The sequence below is a fragment of the Oncorhynchus mykiss genome, chromosome 3 (genome assembly GCF_013265735.2).
Source record: "Oncorhynchus mykiss isolate Arlee chromosome 3, USDA_OmykA_1.1, whole genome shotgun sequence".
Taxonomy (NCBI): domain Eukaryota; kingdom Metazoa; phylum Chordata; class Actinopteri; order Salmoniformes; family Salmonidae; genus Oncorhynchus; species Oncorhynchus mykiss.
The window spans coordinates 60,900,025-60,921,669 of NC_048567.1; the positions used below are offsets into that span (position 1 = coordinate 60,900,025).

General features: G+C 42.1%; 1 protein-coding gene across 1 annotated transcript in view; it reads right to left on the reverse strand.

Moving 5' to 3' along the window:
• LOC110520309 (coiled-coil domain-containing protein 141) overlaps positions 1 to 21,645 on the reverse strand; it is a 48,385-nt gene that overhangs the window by 7,216 nt on the left and 19,524 nt on the right. Inside the window, exons 8-17 of the mRNA XM_021597535.2 lie at positions 14,138 to 14,310; positions 13,720 to 13,861; positions 11,547 to 11,666; positions 8,136 to 8,327; positions 7,755 to 7,931; positions 7,238 to 7,417; positions 6,905 to 7,030; positions 6,394 to 6,582; positions 3,866 to 4,027; positions 3,484 to 3,633 (exon numbers count right to left, since the gene is read on the reverse strand). Of these exons, the coding sequence (XP_021453210.2) occupies positions 3,484 to 3,633; positions 3,866 to 4,027; positions 6,394 to 6,582; positions 6,905 to 7,030; positions 7,238 to 7,417; positions 7,755 to 7,931; positions 8,136 to 8,327; positions 11,547 to 11,666; positions 13,720 to 13,861; positions 14,138 to 14,310 (1,611 nt within the window). The remainder of the gene's footprint in view (positions 1 to 3,483; positions 3,634 to 3,865; positions 4,028 to 6,393; positions 6,583 to 6,904; positions 7,031 to 7,237; positions 7,418 to 7,754; positions 7,932 to 8,135; positions 8,328 to 11,546; positions 11,667 to 13,719; positions 13,862 to 14,137; positions 14,311 to 21,645) is intronic.

The window sequence follows — 21,645 nt, forward strand, 5'->3', positions numbered from 1 at the left end:
AATTCACTCCCCTTGATACGGTTACAGAACATTGAACGTGTACCATCTAACAGCACCACCAGAGAGATGGTTGAGAGGAGGGGGGCTGGGTATCCTATCCCAGGAAAACAGAACAGTGCATCAGAGCAGGGTTGGATTCAGATTCAGTCACTGGGGGGATTATTTTGGTGAGCTTAATGGCTAAGTCTGGGGACGTGATTTATTCTACAGGGCCATTTCTGTTCTGGTCGACAGGCATCCGCAATGGTAGAATGGCCAGCTCATGTGTCAGACCAGGACAGCTGCAGCCTCACCAACCTCCCCCTGCCCTCCACATCCCATTTTGGGAGCCGCATATAACTCTAACTATCTTCCTGGCTTTTTCCCGACCTGGAATGGGTTTGGGTACATGGGGAGTTTTACTGCCCAGAGAGAGAGAGGGGGTAGTGGAGGAAGGTAGAGACGGAGAGACAGAGAGAAATAGAGAGAAATAGAGAGAGGGTTTGGGGAGTCAAATCACAGCAGGGGGAAGCAAAAAGCCAAAAATACAGCATGAGTTTCAAGGAAATCTTAAGGAAAGGCTGTTTGTTGTCAAACAGGACTGTACTATCTCACCTTTATGTAACCTTTATTTAACTAGGCAAGTCAGTTAAGAACATATTCTTATTTCCAATGACGGCCTACCCTGGCCAAACCCTAACTGACAACGCTGGGCCAATCACGGCCGGTTGCGATACAGCCTGGAATCAAACCAGGCTCTGTAGTGATGCCTCTAGCTCTGAGATGCAGTCCCTTAGACCACTGCGCCACTCGGGAGCCCCAAGTAGCTGGAGTTGGGCTTGCCAAAGCAATTACTGTGTAGCTACTGAGCCAGCTGCTGCTGAGAACTACATGACTGACTTCTGACTCAGTGATAACTTAAAAGAACCAAAGTAAATAACCTTTAGGGAACTATAAAAATAGATACAGAAGAATCATTTTATTGGTTTGCTAAAAAGACATTAAGACCACACCATTGTGTTATTTTGAGAGTACTACAATTATCAGAGTTCAAAACATAAAATAAAAAAACTTTCTTCTCATTCAAAATAGTCAATCATTCAAATCAAATCACATTTTAATAGTCACATGCACCGAAATATGCACATGCACAGGAAATATGCACATGTAGGTAGAGTTATTAAAGTGATTATGCATAGATGATAACAACAGAGAGTAGCAGCGGTGATTACTTTCAAAGTATTGTTTCAAGTATTTGAAAATAGAAGAGATTGCTGTAGTTCAGAGAAGCAGAATGGTCTGAGTCTTGATGGCAGTAGGCTTGGGCTAGCTACTGTAGAAGAAGGATCTGAGAGCACGGTCTGATTTAAATGGTCTCATCCCAGCTGATGAGCAGCAGCAACTGCCCCTGCTGCTAAGATGCCATCATGTTTACTCATACATACTTATGAAAGGGTGTTGGCTAGATAACCATCGCTGCCGGTCACTGACACCATCAGCCACATGGTCTGTCTTTTTTCATTGTGACACTATGACACAGCAAAGAGAGAAAAAAGTCCTTCTCTCAATTTTTTATCACAAATATTACTACTTAATACTTAACACATAATGGCTTAATATTTACTTAAGTCATTATTAATATTAAATGCTTAGCGAGTCGTTACTATTAAGATTATATTGATTATATAATCTACTTAAAATGTAATTCAATTGAAAGTCATCTTTTTTCAGAATTTATCTTCTCGTTGTTTATTCATGCAGATATAAATTATTGTTTATTGGTCTAAAATGACATAAAACAGGATTGGGCATAATTCCATTTCAATTCAGTCAATTCATTAAGTAAACTGAAAATTCCAATGCTAGGACAATTGAAATTGAAATTTCAGTTTACTGTACTTCCTGAATTGACTAAATTGAAATGGAATTGACACCACCCCTGAAATAAGAGTGTACACGTGCATCACTGTTTGGTGAATGTCTAGATATGTCTACTGTAGGTATGCTCAGCCAACTGTATGGTGTCCCTTGCTAAAAAGAAGTATGTCAACCTGTATCAGCTAGTTGTCAGTGTATGAAATACTGTCAGATGCAATCCAAGTAATGGTCCAAGCCAGGTGATACTGTATATTCAAGACATTTTTAGGGGAGCTCTCATCTCTCAGAAGGCAACAGTGCTCTGCTGGCCAGATATAATCACATCTTAATGGAATCTACACATTATAATTGACATCAGAGGTGTATTCATTAGTCGGATTCTGTTGCAAAACGTTCTGCAACGGAAACCGTTTACTCTAAATAGAAAGCGTTTTGCAATGAAAACAAGTTTCATTCTGTTTGCTTGGTTTGCTTACATTTGGTAGCAAGAGTAAACAGTTCCTGTTTCAAATGGAAACATTTTGCAACGGAATCCAACTAATAAATGCACCCCAGTTTACATTTTATTTATTTAACTTTAACGGCCTACCCCGACCAAACCCAGACAAAATTGGGCCAATTGCATGGATTCGCACCAGGAACTGTAGTGACGCCTCTTGCACTGAGATGCTGCGCCACTCAGGAGACAGCTGCGCCACTCAGGAGCTGAGAGGTGGGATTCCCCCCAAAGACCTAACTTCGCAAGTATTGGTATCTCAAGTATGTGTATTAAGAGTAGAGATATTTATGGTATGTACAACCCAGCAGTGAAAGATAGAAACCCTACAGAAAACACAAATAGAAACAAGTTTCATTTCCGAACCATCTTAAGTACAGTTATATATTGATAAAAGCATGTTTTATGAAAGTTTCAAATTGCCATAAAGGCCCAACAAATCATGTCTCGGGCATAAAGGGTGTGTTTGAGTAAAAATAGAGTAGCATGAATAGATTTGGAACAGAACACTAATAAATCTAGATTTGTGTGTGAACTTAAGACTAGTACCAAGCATACCTCTAGGCCTGCATATGGCACGCAGATAATAATTATGTCCAGTTAATCTCTAATTAATAAGGGAGACCTCCTGATCCCTTGTCTGACTGAGGGCCCTGGTATTGAGGACTCTTTTATTTGGGTTACCCTTCCACAGCTGATACGAGAGGAATCTGCCCTCCTGACTGGAGTGACATGAGACAAATGGCAGAGAGGGAGGGAGGGAGGGGGAAAATGTAACTTTGAATAGAGGCCCTCTAGAGACAAAGATCACAGTCCCGGAGCTAAATTTAGACACGGGACAGCTGTGCTATGCTATGCTGCTAGGCCAGACAATAAAAAGCCCCAGGAACTACAAAAGCCTAAAGTCCTAACACAAATTAATACTTGAGCTCTTGATCTGGGGCCTGGGTTATATACATTGGGATGAATAACCAAGAGTAACAGTCTTATTGAGATAAAGCCAAAATGTTGTTTCACCGTCTGACCTCAATGATCTCCTCCTTGAAGCAGTGTGTGTGTGTGTGTGTGTGTGTGTGTGTGTGTGTGTGTGTGTGTGTGTACGCGCGTGCTAGAGAGAGGGTTTCATTCACCTCAGTGATCTCCTCCTTGAAGACACAGTAGCGCAGGTTGCTGGTGAGGCTCTCTTCACACCTGTTGGCCTCAGTGCTCCAGTTCACACAACCTCTCTCCAGTCTCTCCAGACGCTCCTGCAGACGCCGCACTGTAAACCCTGAGGCATGCTGGGACGGAAGGAGAGTGAAGTTCTGTATCATAAGATAATGGCCATGTAATGTAACTAGATTTTCAAAAGCATACTAATATTTGTTAGTGTGCATGCAAAGTTTTTTTTAAATAAGTAAAGTAATAGAGCACATGGAGCAAGGGGAGTGCAAACACAATGAAAAAAAAACTCAGGGTCAAGACGAACAAACAAACAGTGAGGAATGATGAGGTGTTGCCTTCCAGTCTCACCGACTGCTGGACAGTGTTGCTGATGTCTCCTCCCAGAGAGATAGCCAGCTTGTACAGGTGTCTGATGTGGCTCTGTCTGTCCTGGTGTTGGATCAGCTGGATCTTAGCCTGGCTCGTCTCACTGAACCCTGTCACAGGCTCCGACGTTAACAGCTTATCCAACTGGGGACACCACAATTAACCAATTAGGAGGCTGTTTATTGAACGGTTTTCCAATTAGGTGGCTGTTTATTTGTTGCTATGATCAGTATCTATGTGAATGTTTGATGATGTTTGCATATCACCAGGTGGTCAAGATTCAATTTCGAATAACCAAGTAATGCAGCCTTATATTCAATTAGTGTTCTATTAGTGTGTTCTGGGATATCTTATCTAGGAAACCCCCTGAGCTCATAGAAGGCTGATTTATTCTCTTGAATTCTATCTTGACTCATCTTGTGTAATGATGCCGTTATTCATTAAATAGGTGTTTATTTAACTTAATTTCTCAAATGAAATAGATTTTATCAAATAGAAATAGTCTACAACGGGTGTAGACTTAACCGTGAAGTGAATGCTTGCTTATTAGCTCTTCCCAAAAATAGTAACACAAGAGGAATAGAATACACAAGAATGGAGCTATATTCAGGGAGATAGAGTACCTAGTCAATGTGCCAAGGTACAAGGTATTTGAGGTAGATATGTACATGAAAGGTAAAGTGACTAGGCATCACGGTAGATAACAATATGAGTAAAATAAAGAACAGAGTAGCAACAGCATATGAGTGTGTTGTGTCTGTATGCGTGTGTGTGTGTGTATTTGTGTTTGTGTTGTCGGTATGCATGTGTGTGCAAATGTGCTTATGTAGTGTATGTGAATGCGTATGGGTTTTGTGTGAGAGTGTCAGTGTCAGTGTAGTGTGTGTGTGAGTGTGTATATAGTGTGTATACAGTATATAGTCTTGTGAATGTGCATAAAGTCAGTGCAAGACAGTTAGTCAGTGCAGATAGTCTGGGTAAACATTAATTAACTACTTATGGCTTGGGGGTAGAAGCTGTCTCGGAGCGTGTTGGTCTGAGAGCCGATGTCCCGTTACTGCCGGAAGGTAGCCGAGTGAATAGTTTTGGGTGGCTGGAGTCTTTGGCAATTTTTGGGGCATTCCTCTGACACCACCTGATATAGAGGTCCTGGATCGGCCCCAGTGATGTACTGGGCTGTCCGCACCACCCTCTGTAGCACTTTTCTGTCGAGCGTGGTGCATTTGCATAGCAAGTGGGGATGCAGCCAGTCAAGATGCTCTCGATGGTGGACTTCAGAACTTTGAGGATCCGAAAGCTCATGAAGAGGCGCTGTTGTGCTGACCTGCTCTACTACAGCCCTGTCGATGTGATGGGGGCGTACTCATAACCTCTTTCTCCTGTAGTCCACGATCAGCTCTTTGGTCTTACAGATGTTGGGGGAGAAGTTATTGTCATGGCACCACACTGCCAAGTCTCTGACCTCCTCCCTGTAGGCTGTGACATTGCCATCGGTGATCAGGCCTACCACCGTTGTGTCGTTAGCAAACCTGATAATGGTACTGGAGTCGTGGGTGGACACAGTTGTGGGTGAACAGGGAGTACAAGAGGGGACTAAGCACACACCCTTGAGCATCCCCCATGTTGAGGGTCAGCATAGTGGACGTGTTGCTTCCTACCCTCACCACCTGGGGCCGTTCTGTCAGGAAGTCTAGGATCCAGTTACAGAGGGAGATGTTCACTCCCAGGGTCCCCAGCTTGGTAATGAGCATGGAAGGGACTATGGTGTTAAATGCTGAGGAGTGGTCTATGAACCGCACTCTCACATAGTTATTTCCCCTCTTGTCCAGGTGGGAGAGGTCATCTGTGGATCTTTTGGGTGGTGTGCAGATTGGAGTGGGTCCAGGGTGTCTGGGATGATAGTGTTGATGTGGGTCATGAACAGCCTTTGAATATTTACAGATGTGAATGCCACATGGCGATAGTCATTTAGGGAGGAACAGGGACAATAGTGGTCAAATTGAAACATGTTGGGATTACAGACTGGGACAAGAAGAGATTGAAGATTTCCGTGAAGACACTTGAAAGCTGGTCTGCATATGCTTTGAGAACAACATCTTCACATTCATATGAATCAATGTACCAACCATAAAGCTATCGCTAGTATTTGACTCAACGGCGTAGTGTAATGTGGATGAAGCATGCAAAGTATCAATCTCTTATGGTACATTTCAGGCTGAAAAGGTCTGCGAGGTACTATATCTCCAGCACATCTCTAAATTAATATCCTGTGTTCTTCGGTTTATACAGCAAAGCTAGATGGGTAACTAACTCTGATAGTTACAGTATTTATGTGACATTTAAAGCTGAAAATGCCTATGAAGGGCAGAGAACTTTAATCTAAACTGATCCCATGTGTTCTCTCAAACACACAGCAAAGATAGTTTCCCTGCCAGACCCAGACACAATGGCTCTGAAGAGACAACAGCAAAGATAACATGACGCATCCCGCTTAGACTATGTGTTGTTACCTCTTCATAAAGCTGGTGGAACTTCACAGCCATCTTGAGGACAGACTCATACTCTTTGATGTTATCTTTCACTCTCTGATGAAGGTGAAGCATCTCTATGACCTTCTCACTCTTCTCTTTGATAGGAATTCCTTTCAGTGCCAACAGTTCTGATGTCTTCACCATGTATTCTACCTCCGCATTCAGTTGCTACAGGGGGACATACATTACATAGAGAATAATTATGCATATTTACTTATAGGACATCACATGATGGGCCAGATCAAAGAATGAAGAGAGATGACACAAATGTAAAAAGATTCAGGCATGGTGTCAAGCTACTTAGAGCCACCGTATAGATACTGTACTATCAAGCAGTGTATACAGACTAAATGTGTTCTGACCAACACTAAACAGACGATATCATTCTATTGGTACTCATAAAACCATTGTGTTCTGTAAAAAAATATATACATAATAATGTTGTGATTTATTCTACCTATATGACAGGTCAATGGGCTATAGTTCTTACCAGGAACTGGGGTTTATCTAGGCTAAAGTTCTCCAGTAGCTTTGACACAGTCTGAAGGTCACTTCCCAGATCTACTTTAGAAGTCGGGACAAGAACCTCCTCCACACTCTTCAGGTCATGAACAGTCTGTAAAAAACACATTTAGAAAAAACGGAATAAGAAAAAAAACTGAATTAAAAAGAAACATCTGTTCTGACATTGTATTCAGGGGGGGGGTCTTACTACTAATCTTACTGTAATTCATGATATTGCACTTGATGATACATTAAGAATAGATTGGTTGAGATTCAGGAGTTTGTAATGATATACATTATCTACTTCTTTTTACTGTACCTTTTTCAATTGTTCTTTGTATTTCTTCCACTGTTTCTTGATGGACTTCACCTGATTGACGTGGAGCTGCCAGGAGGTCCAGAGGTCTGACAGGTCCATCTTCTTCTTGTTCAGCTCCTCCATGGTCTTTTCCACCACACTGATGGCTGCCCTCACATTCAGGTTCAGGTCCTCACTCACCTGATGATGCCAGCATAAAGAATCCATTGCTATCAGGTACTGGGTCTTGTCTGTATCCTACAGCCCTCACATACGAAGCACCACTGGATGTTGGTCTAACCATTCTCCCTCTTGTTTGAATTACAGTAATAAATGGTTCTAAGGTTTCTCTATATGCGTGCAGACAGTGGCCTGTCAAGTACAATTTATTCCAAAGATAATTACACAGCAACTTCTACTAGATACGTATAATCAATACATCTAAAACTGGCAAATGTCAGGCTGCCAAAACTGTTGCATGAATAATAGCATTTGAAGAAGTCCTAACAATTTCTCTAACCATGTAATAATGTCTAACCATGTTAGATGAATTGATGTAGTTGTTTCCCAGGTCCTGCATGGCAAGGAAGCGTTCCAACATGGACTGCCACTTAGCATCAGCGATCTCCTTCGACGTGACGCCACTCTCCTTGTTCTCCTCCTCCTCTGGCTTCCAGTTATAGCTCTCATGTAGACTCTGCATCTGCTCATCCACCTGAAACAGCATAGGAGTTACAACTCTATTCAGTACAATGTAACTGTTATTCTGTTATTCACATTTCAGTTCAAATACATACAGAACAAGGTTGTTCAGTCAGTCAAGATACCACTGTGTCACCTACCACTGTAAAACACTAACATACACATAACAAAAAAACATAATTACATTTCAACAAAATATAATGTAAGACAAAATAACCTCCTCAGCAATTCGCAAGAAGCCCACGTATGGTCGGATATTGTCAATGCGGGATGTGATGTTTCTGGTGACTGTCTTCAGCTCCTCCTCTAACAGTGATGCTTTGTTGGAGAACTCAGTGGCTTCAGGACACTCCAGTGTTTTCAGTTCCGTTATCTGTTCTGCCATGGCATCTGCCTCAATGCCTGTTTCCTGAGAACCAAATGACCAGGATTGAGAAGCTCTATAGTATCACACATATACAGTACCAGTCAAAAGTTTGGACACACCTACTCATTCAATGTTTTTCTTTATTTGTACTATTTTCTACATTGTAGAATAAAATAACACATATAGACATCATGTAGTTATCAAAAAAGTGTTAAACAAATCTAAATATATTTTATATTTAAGATTCTTCAAAGCAGCAACCCTTTTCCTTGATGACTGCTTCGCACACTCTTGGCATTCTCTCAACCAGCTTCACCTGGAATGCTTTTCCAACCATCTTGAAGGAGTTCCCACATATGCTGAGCACTTGCTGGCTGCTTTTCCTTCACTCTGCGGTCAAACTCATCCCAAACCATATCAATTGGGTTGAGGTCGGGTGATTGTGGAGGCCAGATCATCAGATGCAGCACTTCATCACTCTCCTTCTCGGTCAAATAGCCCTTACACAGCCTGGAGGTGTGTTGGGTCATTGTCCTGTTGAAAAACAGATAATAGTCCCACTAAGCGCAAACCAGACAGGATGGTGTATCGCTGCAGAATGCTGTGGTAGACATGATGGTTAAGTGTGCCTTGAATTCTAAATAAATCACTGACAGTGTCACCAGCAAAGCAACTCCACACCATCACACCTCCTTCTCCATGCTTCACGGTGGGAACCACACATGCGGAGATCTGTTCACCTACTCTGCGTCTCACAAAGACACGGTGGTTGGAACCAAAAATCTCAAATTTAGACTCATCAGACCAAAGGACAGATTTCCACTGGTCTAATGTCCATTGCTCGTGTTTCATGGCCCAAGGAAGTCTCTTCTTCTTATTGGTGTCCTTTAGTAGTGGTTTCTTTGCAGCAATTCAACCATGAAGGCCTGATTCACACAGTCTCCTCTGAACAGTTGATGTTGAGATGTGTCTGTTACTTGAACTCTGAAGCATTTATTTGGGCTGCATTTTCTAAGGCTGGTAACTCTAATGAACTTGTCCTCTGCAGCAGAGGTAACTCTGGGACCTTTCCTGTGGCGGTCGTCATGACAGCCAGGTTCATCATAGCACTTGATGGTTTTTGTGACTGCACCTTAAGACATTTTCAAAGGTCTTGAAATGTTCCTCATTGACTGACCTTCATGTCTCAAAGTAATGATGGACTGTCATTTCTCTTTGCTTATTTGAGCTGTTCTTGCCATAATATGGACTTATGGGCTATCTTCTGTATATCACCCCTACCTTGTCACAACACAGCTGATTGGCTCAAACTCATTAACTTTTTATGGCAGGGGGCAGTATTGAGTAGCTTGGATGAATAAGGTTCCCAGAGTAAACTGTCTGCTACTCAGACCCAGTTGCTAATATGCATAGTATTAGTAGATTTGGATAGAAAACACTCTGGAGTTTCTAAAACTGTTTGAATTATGTCTGTGAGTATAACAGACCTCATATGGCAGGCAAAAACCTGAGAAAAAAATCCAACCAGGAAGTGGGAAATCTGAGGTTTGTAGTTTTTCAACTCATTCCCGATCGAATGCACAGTGTCTATGGGGTCCTACGGCTTCCACTAGATGTCAACAGTGTTTAGAACCTTGTTTGATGCTTCTACTGTGAAGTGGGGGCGAATGAGAGGGGATTGAGTCAGAGGTCTGGCAGAGAGCCACGAGCTGGCCACGCACGTTCATGTGATAGTTAGCTTGAGTTCCATTGCAATTCTACAGACAAAGGAATTCTCCGGTTGGAACATTATTGAAGATTTATGTTAAAAACAACCGTAAAGATTGATTCTATACAGCGTTTGACATGTTTCTACGGACTGTAACGGAACTTTTGGACTTTTCGTCTGCTCCTAGTGATCGCGCGTCATGAATTTGGATTACTGGGATAAACGTGCAAACAAAAGGAGGTGTTTGGACATAAATGATGGACATCATCGAACAAAACAAACATTTATTGTGGAACTGGGATTCCTGGGAGTGCATTCTGATGAGGATCATCAAAGGTAAGTGAATATTTATAATGCTATTTCTGACTTCTGTTGACTACACAACATGGCGGATATCTGTTTGGGTTGTTTTGGTCTCTGAGCGCTGTACTCAGATTATAGCATGGTATGCTTTTTCGGTAAAGCTTTTTTGAAATCTGACACAGCATTTCATTAAGGAGAAGTGTATCTATAATTCCGTGCATAATAGTTGTATCTTTCATCAATGTTTATTATGAGTATTTCTGTAAATTGATGTGGCTCTCTGCAAAATCACCGATGTTTTAGAACTACTGAACGTAACGCTACAATGTATACTGAGATTTTTTTTATATAAATATGAACTTTATCGAACAAAACATACATGTATTGTGTAACAATGAAGTGCTATGAGTGTCATCTGATGAAGATCAAAGGTTAGTGATTAATTTATCTCTATTTCTGCTTTTTGTGACTCCTCTCTTTGGCTGGAAAAATGGCCGTGTTTCTCTGTGACTTGGCTCTGACCTAACATAATCGTTTGGTTTGCTTTCGTCGGAAAGCCTTTTTGAAATCGGAGACTGTGGTGGGATTATCAAGAAGCGTATCTTTAAAATGGTGTAAAATACTTGTATGTTTGAGGAATGTTAATTATGGGATTTCTGTTGTTTTGAATTTGGCGCCCTGCACTTTCACTGGCTGTTGTCATATCGATCCCGTTAGCGGGATCTCAGCCGAAAGAGGTTTTAAGAAGGACAGAAATTCCCCAAATTAACTTTTAACAAGGCACACCTGTTAATGGAAATGCATTCCAGGTGACTACCTCATGAAGCTGGTTGAGAGAATGCCAAGATTGTGCAAAGCTGTCATCAAGGCAAAGGGTGGCTACTTTGAAGAATCTTTAATATAAAATATATTTCGATTTGTTTAACACTTTTTTGGTTACTACATTATTCCATATGTGTTGTTTCACAGTTTTGATGTCTTCACTATTATTCTACAATGTAGAAAATAGTAAAAAAATAAAGAAAAACCCTTGAATGAGTAGGTGTGTCCAAAAGTTGTACTGGTACTGTACTTCAGTACAGTACAAGACAGAGTTAGGTCCATTTGAATTCGTTCAATTCAGAAAGTTAACTGAAGTTCCTGAATTTAAATGGAATTGACCCCAAACTTGGTACAATATATGTAAATGAACAAAGGGGACATACATTTAAATTAGGTTGAGTATATGCACAGGTGTTATCCCTGACTACCTGTGTTTGTGAGGAGAGTTCCAGGTGTTTGTTGAGCATGTCTTCAGACTGGGAGAGCAGGAAGCCTGGCTCAGTGTTGCTGGAGAAGAAACAGTTGCTGCTCTTTAGCCACACCGAGATCTGGGACAGAAAAACATTACTTTTACTTAACTTTATTAGTTCTAAAAAATATATATATATTTTTTTATTCCACCTTTTTTTAACCAGGTAGGCCAGTTGAGAACAAGTTCTCATTTACAACTGCGACCTGGCCAAGATAAAGCAAAGCAGTGCAACAAACAACAACACAGAGTTACACATGGAATAAACAAAGGTACAGTCAATAACACAATAGAAGTTAATTTACAGTGTGTGCAAATTAAGTAAGATTAGGGAGGTAAGGCAACAAATAGGCCGTAGTGGCGACATAAATTACAATTTAGCAATTAAACACTGGAGTGAGAGATGTGCAGAAGATGAATGTGCAAGTAGAGATACTGGGGTGCAAAGGAGCATAAAAATAAATAACAATATGGGGATGAGGTAGTTTTACAGATGGGCTATGTATAGGTGCAATGATTTGTAAGCTGCTATGACAGCTGATGCTTAAAGTTAGTGAGGGAGATATGAGTCTCCAGCTTTAGTGATTTTTGTAGTTCGTTCCAGTCATTGGCAGAAGAGAACTGGAACAAAAGACCGACCAAAGTAGGAATTGGCTTTGGGGCTGACCAGTGAAATATACCTGCTGGATCGCGTGCTACAGGTGGGTGCTGCTATGGTGACCAGTGAGCTGAGATAAGGCAAGGCTTTACCTAGAAAAGACTTAGATGACCTGGAGCCAGCGGTTTTGGCAAATAAAATATGAAGCGAGGGCCAGCCAACGAGAGCATACAGGTCGCAGTGGTGGGTAGTATATGGGGCTTTGGTAACAAAACGGATGGCACTGTGATAGACTGCATCCAACATCGCCGAAGTCAAGGATCGGTAGGATAGTCAGTTTTACGAGGGTATGTTTGGCAGCATGAGTGAAGGATGCTTTGTTGTGAAATAGGAAGCCGATTCTAGATTTAATTTTGGATTGGAGATGCTTATTGTGAGTCTGGAAGGAGAGTTTACAGTTTAACCAGACACCTAGGTATTTGTAGTTGTCCACATATTCTAAGTCAGAACCGTCCAAAGTAGTGATGCTAGACGGGCGGGCAGGTGCTGGCAGCGATCGGTTGAAGAGTATGCATTTGGTTTTACTTGCATTTAAGAGCAGTTGGAGGCCACGGAGTGTTGTATGGAGTGTTGTATGGCATTGAAGCTGGAGGTTAGTTTACACAGTGTCCAAAGAAGGTCTAGAAGTATACAAAATGGTGTCGTCTGCGTAGGGGTGGATCAGAGAATCACCAGCAGCAAGAGCGACATCATTGAAGTATACAGAGAAAAGAGTCAGCCCGAGAATTGAACCCTGTGGCACCCCCATAGAGACTGCCAGAGGTCCGGACAACAGGCCCTCCGATTTGACACACCGAACTCTGTGTGAGAAGTAGTTGGTGAACCAGGCGAGGCAGTCATTTGAGAAACCAAGGCTGTTGAGTCTGCCAATAAGAATGCTGTGATTGACAGAGTCAAAAGCCCTGGCCAAGTCGATGAATACGGCTGAACAGTATTGTCTTTTATTGATGGCGGTTATGATGTTGTTTAGGACCTTGAGCGTGGTTGGGGTGCACCCATGACCGACTCGGAAACCAGATTGCATAGCGGAGAAGGTACGGTGGGATTCAAAAACAATTCAGTCAAATGCAGTCAACTGAAATAGATGGAAATGTACACACATATAAAAGCATTGGCAGTTGACTGTAGGCTGTCAACTAGCCTCACAATACGGCTGAAAATGACCAATCTGACTTTAGATCTTCTTAACTCAAAACTTTTGTGTACCTTTCCTAATGACGGTAAATTATATGCAATCGTCTAAGTTGCACATGCTTATTTCAACTCTGAATCAGGCCCAATGAGACTAGCAGTGGGCTTACACATCAATAGGAATACGATAAAAAAGATAGCTAAAGTTTATCCCCAAATGACACCCTATTCCCTGTATTGTGCACTACATTTGACCAGAGCCCTATGGGTCCTGGTCAAAGGTAGTGTACTATAGAGGGAATAGGCTGTACCATTTGGGATACAACCTAAGACTTGTGTGTACCTTGTCTATGAGGTCTTCACATGTGGACACCAGCTGCTGTCTCTTGGCTGCCAGTGCTCGGTGGGCGTGGCATTCCCGGCTCAGAGTATCAACCCGGTCTCTCACATATCCCAGCATCCTTTTCACCCCTTCCACTTGGGTGCTAGAAATACAGTAAGAGCCATGTATGCTGTCAAATGCTCCATGTAGTAATAATAATATCTGCAATTTTGATCAATCATCCGTCTATCAAAATAAAGGCCTATTTTGCCTCACATACAGTTTAACAAGCATATTTAAAATCTTTGTTTTGCTTCACCAGCAATAAGCAGGCTGTGGTGATACTTGACCACCGCAGGTTTTAAACTTGACTAGGGTGGCAGTAAAGTTTTGAGTCTGAGGACTGAGGATGTCCTAATATGGATGCCGTGCACTTTACCTCTGTGGGTCAACCTTCTGCAGTATGAGCTGTCCTCTCTGAAGAGGGTCGGTGGCTGACTCTTTAATGCTTCGCAGCAGCTCCTCGTGCTTTTTGGCCAACTTAGGCAACCGTAGTGTCTGGCTCTTCAACCCCTTTAGTTTACTCTCAACAATTCCCAGGACCCCAAAAGCCTGAAAAAACAGAAATGAGAGGATAGGGCATTGTACATAAAAGTAATCATGTAAACATGATAGTTCATTTAACCGGAAGTCCTGCGTAAATGTAATGTTTCTCATTATAATAAAAATAACAATTTATGGTGTAGTAGATGGCACAAATGTGCCCTTAATGTCCACTTGAGGGCAGCATATTCAAATACAAGTCAAGTCACTAGTTCACTATGCTGTGTAAGGACCTCAAAGACTTAGTGCTTCAATAATAATTACTCTTCACATATTTGTAGGGCACATGATTGGTACAGTACATACCTTGTTGGCACTGCTAAAGAACTCGTTGCTTTCCTGAATGTGATATCTACGGTTACATAGCTACCTCATTGGTACTGCTATAGAAGGTGATATGATATGATGATGATGATATGTATAGCAGGTTGTGTGAGAGCGTAACGCATTGGCAGTAGCTGGTCTGTTTTCCTTGTTTTAACGTTTTCCTGCGGTGGGTTAAATCAATAGTGTTTCTTGGTGTTCTTAAACAAATCTACCATGAAACAAAAGTATACACCTCACATTCAGTACCAGGCAAAAGTTTGGACACACCTACTCATTCAAGATTTTCTTTGTTTTTACTATTTTCTACATTGTAGAATAAGAGTGAAGACATCAAAACTATGAAATAACACATATGGAATCATGTAGTAACCAAAAATGTGTTAAACAAATCCAAATATATTGTATATTAAATATTCTTCAAAGTAGCCACCCTTTGCCATGATGACAGCTTTGCACGGTCTTGGCATTCTCTCAAACAGCTTCATGAGGTAGTCACCTGGAATGCATTTCAATTAACAGGTGTGCTAAGTTAAAAGTAAATTTGTGGAATTTCTTTCCTTCTTTAATGCATTTGAGCCAATCAGCTGTGTTGTGACAAGGTAGGAGTGATATACAGAAGATAGCCCTATTTGGTAAAAGACCAAATCCATATTATGGCAAGAACTGCTCAAATAAGCAAAGAGAAACATCAGTCCATCATTACTTTAAAACATTTTAAGAAATTTGAAAGTTCCTTCAAGTGCATTCGCAAAAACCATCAAGCGCCATGCTGAAACTGCCTCATGAGGACCGCCACAGGAAAGGAAGACCCAGAGTTACCTCTGCTGCAGAGGATAAGTACATTAGAGTTACCAGCCTCAGAAATTCTCAGCTCAAATAAATGCTTCACAGAGTTCAAGTAACAGACACGTCTCAACATCAACTGTACAGAGGAGACTGTGTGAATCAAGGCCTTCGTGGTCGAATTGCTGCAAAGAAACTACTAAAGGACACCAATAAGAAGAAACAACTTGCTTGGGCCATGAAACACGAGCAATGGACATTAGACCAGTGGAAATCTGTTCTTTGGGCTGATGAGTCTAAATTTGAGATTTTTGGTTCCAACCGCCGTGTCTTTGTGAGATGCAGAGTAGGTAAGCGTATGATCTCCCCATGTGTGGTTCACACCGTGAAGCATGGAGGAGGAGGTGCGATGGTCTGGGGGTGCTTTGCTGGTGACACTCTCAGTGATTTATTTAAAATTCAAGGCATACTTAACCATCATGGCTACAACATCATTCTGCAGCGATAAACTTTTCCATCTGATTTGAGCTTAGTGGGACTATAATTTGTTTTTCAACAGGACAATGACCCAAAACACACCTCCAGGATGTGTAAGAGCTATTTGATCAAGGAGAGTGATGGAGTGCTGCATCAGATGGCCAGGCCTCCACAATCACCTGCCAACAATTGCTCAGCATATGTGGGAACTCCTTCAAGATGGTTGGAAAAGCATTCCAGGTGAAGCTGGTCGAGAGAATGCCAAGGGAATGCCAAGGGTGTTACTACATGATTCCATACAGTGGGGCAAAAAAGTATTTAGTCAGCCACCAATTGTGCAAGTTCTCCCACTTAAAAAGATGAGAGAGGCCTGTAATTTTTATCATAGGTACACTTCAATTATGACAGACAAAATTAGAAAAAAAATCCAGAAAATCACATTGTAGGATTTTTAATGAATTTATTTGCTAATTATGGTGGAAAATAGGTATTTGGTCACCTACAAACAAGCAAGATTTCTGGCTCTCACAGACCTGTAACTTCTTCTTTCAGAGGCTCCTCTGTCCTTCACTTGTTACCCGTATTAATGGCACCTGTTTGAACTTGTTATCAGTATAAAAGACACCTGTCCACAACCTCAAACAGTCACACTCCAAACTCCACTATGGCCAAGATCAAAGAGCTGTCAAAGGACACCAGAAACAAAATTGTAGACCTGCACCAGCTGGGAAGACTGGATCTGCAATAGGTAAGCAGCTTGGTTTGAAGAACTCAACTGTGGGAGCAATTATTAGGAAATGGAAGACATACAAAACCACTGATAATCTCCCTCGATCTGGGGCTCCACGCAAGATCTCACCCCGTGGGGTCAAAATGATCACAAGAACGGTGAGCAAAAATCCCAGAACCACACGGGGGGACCTAGTGAATGACCTGCAGAGAGCTGGGACCAAAGTAACAAAGCCTACCATCAGTAACACACTACGCCGCCAGGGACTCAAATCCTACAGTGCCAGACGTGTCCACCTGCTTAAGCCAGTACATGTCCAGGCCCGTCTGAAGTTTGCTAGAGAGCATTTGGATGATCCAGAAGAAGATTGGGAGAATGTCATATAGTCAGATGAAACCAAAATATAACTTTTTGGTAAAAACTCAACTCGTCGTGTTTGGAGGACAAAGAATGCTGAGTTGCATCCAAAGAACACCATACCTCCTGTGAAGCATGGGGGTGGAAACATCATCCTTTGGGGCTGTTTTTCTGCAAAGGGACCAGGACGACTGAGTAAAGTCCGTGTAAAGGAAAGAATGAATGGGGCCATGTATCGTGAGATTTTGAGTGAAACCCTCCTTCCATCAGCAAGGGCATTGACGGTGAAATGTGGCTGGGTCTTTCAGCATGACAATGATCCCAAACACACCGCCCGGGCAACGAAGGAGTGGCTTCGTAAGAAGCATTTCAAGGTCCTGGAGTGGCCTAGCCAGTCTCCAGATCTCAACCCCATAGAAAATCTTTGGAGGGAGTTGAAAGTCCGTGTTGCCCAGCAACAGCCCCAAAACATCACTGCTTTAGAGGAGATCTGCATGGAGGAATGGGCCAAAATACCAGCAAAAGTGTGTGAAAACCTTGTGAAGACTTACAGAAAACGTTTGATCTCTGTCATTGCCAACAAAGGGTGTATAACAAAGTATTGAGATAAACTTTTGTTATTGACCAAATACTTATTTTCCAACATCATTTGCAAATAAATTCATTAAAAATCTTACAATGTGATTTTCTGGAGAAGAAAAATCTAATTTTGTCTGTCATAGTTGAAGTGTACCTATGATAAAAATGATAGGCCTCTCATCTTTTTAAGTGGGAGAACTTGCACAATTGGTGGCTGACTAAATACTTTTTTGCCCCGCTGTATGTGTTATTTCATAGTTTTGATGTCTTCACTATTTTTCTACAATGTAGAATAATCTTCTTTTTTTTTACAATGTAAAATAAAAACTTTTGACTGGTACTGTACATGATTATGGGCTTAAGAAGACACCTGTACTTTGAAATGTATTACATTTTGAGTTTGCATCCCAATATTCCACTTTATGTAAATCACAGAAGACTGAAATATAACAAAACCATTTGACATAGAAACACTGGATTTTCAGCGGGTTTTTTAAAGTAAGGTTGACTAATTATGAAATTGTGAAAAATATTAATAACATTCCACCACGAGAGAGCAATTTGTTCATTTGACTGCAGGAAAGATAATACATAGACATTCCAACTAAATAAATAATTTTTAATAGCTATCTGGCAAGAGTGTCCTCACATAATTTTTTTTGTTAATTTTTTTGTTAATGCTACAGTACCTTATTGGCACAGTATATGTGGCACATTATACTGTATCTACAGTTACTATCTTGTTGGCACTAATAAAGAATGCATTGCTCTCCTGAAGGTCATATGTACAGTTTCAGTAGCTACCTTGTTGGTACGGAAGGCATGTATTTCCTGAAGGTTACATGTACACTAGTATAGATATAGAACCGTTCTCTCTCTATGTTCACAAATTAGTAACTACTATCTTGACCCTGCTTATTTGTCGCCACAAGACAGAAGTTACTGTACCTTGTTGACACTTTTAAAGAAGGTGTTGCTCTCCTGTAGGTGATATGTATAGCTACACCAGCTACCTTCTACTACTACTGTGCCACACTCTCCTAAAGGGGTTATGTGAAATCAAATCAAAGTTTATTTGTCACGTGCGCCGAATACAACAGGTGTAAACCTTAGAGTGAAATGCTTATTTACAGGCTCTAACCAATGGTGAGGGGAAAAAAAGGTGGTTGGTGGGTGGTGGGACACAATGCAGCAGACCGGTTAGCCAATGTGCGGGAGGGGCAAATTTAGGTAGTATGTACATGAATGTATAGTTAAAGTGACTATGCATATAAGATAAACAGAGAGTAGCAGCAGCGTAAAAGAGGGGTTGGGGGGGCACACAATGGAAATAGTCCGGGTAACCATTTGGTTACCTGTTCAGGAGTCTTATGGATTGGGGGTAAAAAACTGTTGAGAAGCCTTTTGTCCTAGACTTGGCGCTCTGGTACCGCTTGCCATGCGGTAGTAGAGAGAACAGTCTATGACTGGGGTGGCTGGGGTCTTTGACAATTTTTAGGGCCTTCCTCTGACACCACCTGGTGTATAGGTCCTGGATTGCAGGCAGCTTTGCCCCAGTGAAGTACTGGGCTGTACGCACTACCCTCTGAAGTGCCTTGCGGTCATAGGCCGAGCAAATGCCGTACCAGGCAGTGCTGCAACCGGTCAGGATGCTCTCGATGTTGCAGCTGTAGAAACTTTTGAGGATCTCAGGACCCAAGCCAAATCTTTTTAGTTTCTGAGAGGGAATAGGCTTTGTCGTGCCCTCTTCACGACTGTCTTGGTGGGTTTGGACCAATCTAGTTTGTTGTTGATGTGGACACCAAGCAATTTGAAGCTCTCAACCTGCTCCACTACAGCCCCGTCGATGAGAATGGGGACGTGCTCGGTGCTCCTTTTCCTGTAGTCCACAATCATCTCCTTAGTCTTGGTTACGTTGAAGGATAGGTTGTTATTCTGGCACCACACGGCCAGGTCTCTGACCTCCTACCTATTGGCTGTCTCGTCGTTGTCGGTTATCAGGCCTACCACTGTTGTGTCGTCAGTAAACTTCATGATGGTGTTGGAGTCGTGCCTGGCCATGCAGTCGTGGGTGAACAGGGAGTACAGGAGGGGACTGAGCACGCACCCCTGGGGAGCTCCAGTGTTGAGGATCAGAATGGCAGATGTGTTGCTACCTACCCTCACCACCTGGGGGCGGCCTGTCAAGAAGTCCAGGATCCAGTTGCAGAGGGATGTGTTCCTTTTGTCCAGGTGGGAAAGGGCAGTGTGGAGTGCAATAGAGATTGCATCATCTGTGGATCTGTTTGGGTGCTATGCAAATTGAAGTGGGTCTAGGGTTTCTGGCATAATGGTGTTGATGTGAGCCATTACCAGCCTTTCAAAGCACTTCATGGCTACAGACGTGAATGCTACGGGTCTGTAGTCATTTAGGCAGGTTGCCTTTGTGTTCTTTGGCACAGGGACTATGGTGGTCTGCTTGAAGCCTGTTGGTATTACAGACTCAATCAGGGACATGTTGAAAATGTCGGTGAAGACACCTGCCTGTTGGTCAGCACATGCCCGGAGCACACGTCCTGGTAATCCGTCTGGCCCCGCAGCCTTGTGTATGTTGACCTGTTTAAAGGTCTTACTCAAGTCGGCTACAGAGAGCGTGATCACACAGTCGTCCGGAACAGCTGATGCTCTCATGCATGCCTCAGTGTACATAAGCATTGGTGTATTTGAATCATGTCTGAGCTCATACATTAAAAGGGCAATCAGCAGTTGAAACAATATCAAAGTGTACTCCCCACTACTGTTTCAGTAAAAAGCTGAGGGATGAGGCTATGGATGCAAGGACTGTCCAGATTGACCATCCCTGATAGTCAAATTATGGTTTTAACCGTGTTCTGGGGCTAAATAGTGTTTGTTTACATTTACTTTGTTTACAAACATTGAAGTATAACAAGCGTATATGTTGAGTTCTGATGGGGTACGACAGTTGAATTGAACTAATGAGGTATTTATAAGTTATATTCTTTAAGAATCAATGGGTGGGGGGGACAAAATGGCGCCGTAGAGAGAACACTGTTTGAGCGAGCTCCCGTGGCATTCGTAAATTTATATTTTTACATTAATCTCCTAGCTTGAAAAAGTGGTAGAATTGGCTAAATAAGTCTACAATGAGTCTTGACGGCTATTTCTCAAAAGTCTCCGACAACATGCCCAACAGAACTACTACGAACTCGACCAAAACCACCACCCCTGTAGATGTGCATGAGGAGCTAGCTAACATTAGCGAAGCTAACACCATTGCGGATCCAGGCACAATGGACCTGGTGATTCAAAAGATGACTGAAGATAAAAGCACTTGAGAAACAGGTGCGCGAAATGGCGGAGCACATTGACGACTTGGATAATCGAGGATGCAGATGCAATATTCGTGTTGTGGGACTCCCGGAAAATTCTGAAGGGACACGTTCAGTAAAATTCTTTGAGGAATGGATCCCTGGCTACCTACAAATGGACACTAAGGCTGGTTGTGTGAAGCTGGACTACGCACTGTTGTACCCAGCCACATTGAAGATTATGGTCAACGGATCGCCTAAAAAAACTCTACACACCTGAAGAGGCTGCTGCGTTTGACTCTCTTGGGTAAATAACTTGAAGCTGCACCTCCGCAGCATTGGATAACTTTGTTTATTTTTGGTTGAATCTGATCATGAAACAGTGGTGTGAGTTCTCACGTACTCCGGCTCAGTAATATTCGTATCTTTATTATTTTTCTTGCTAAAGTAATAGCCACTATAGCTCAGGCTGAGATATGTGTGAATCCATATTGGTGCCCAGGCTTGGTTTTAGGTGGAAGAGCCTCAATCTTCTTCTATTGATTTTCATTTCCATACATATAAAGGATGAGGCTATTGAGCGGCAATGCGGACTTAAGAGTCTACATTGGAAAGTTGAAATCCCCTGCATGTTAGCTAGTGGGAAAACCCCCTTTTGGATCTTTACATGTTTAATTTTTGGGTTTAGTATAGTTCGAGTTCAGGGTTCATATCGTTTGTTTATACTCGGTGAGATAGAGGAGAGTTCAACATATGGAAAAAGGTACCACCCCACTTTTACAG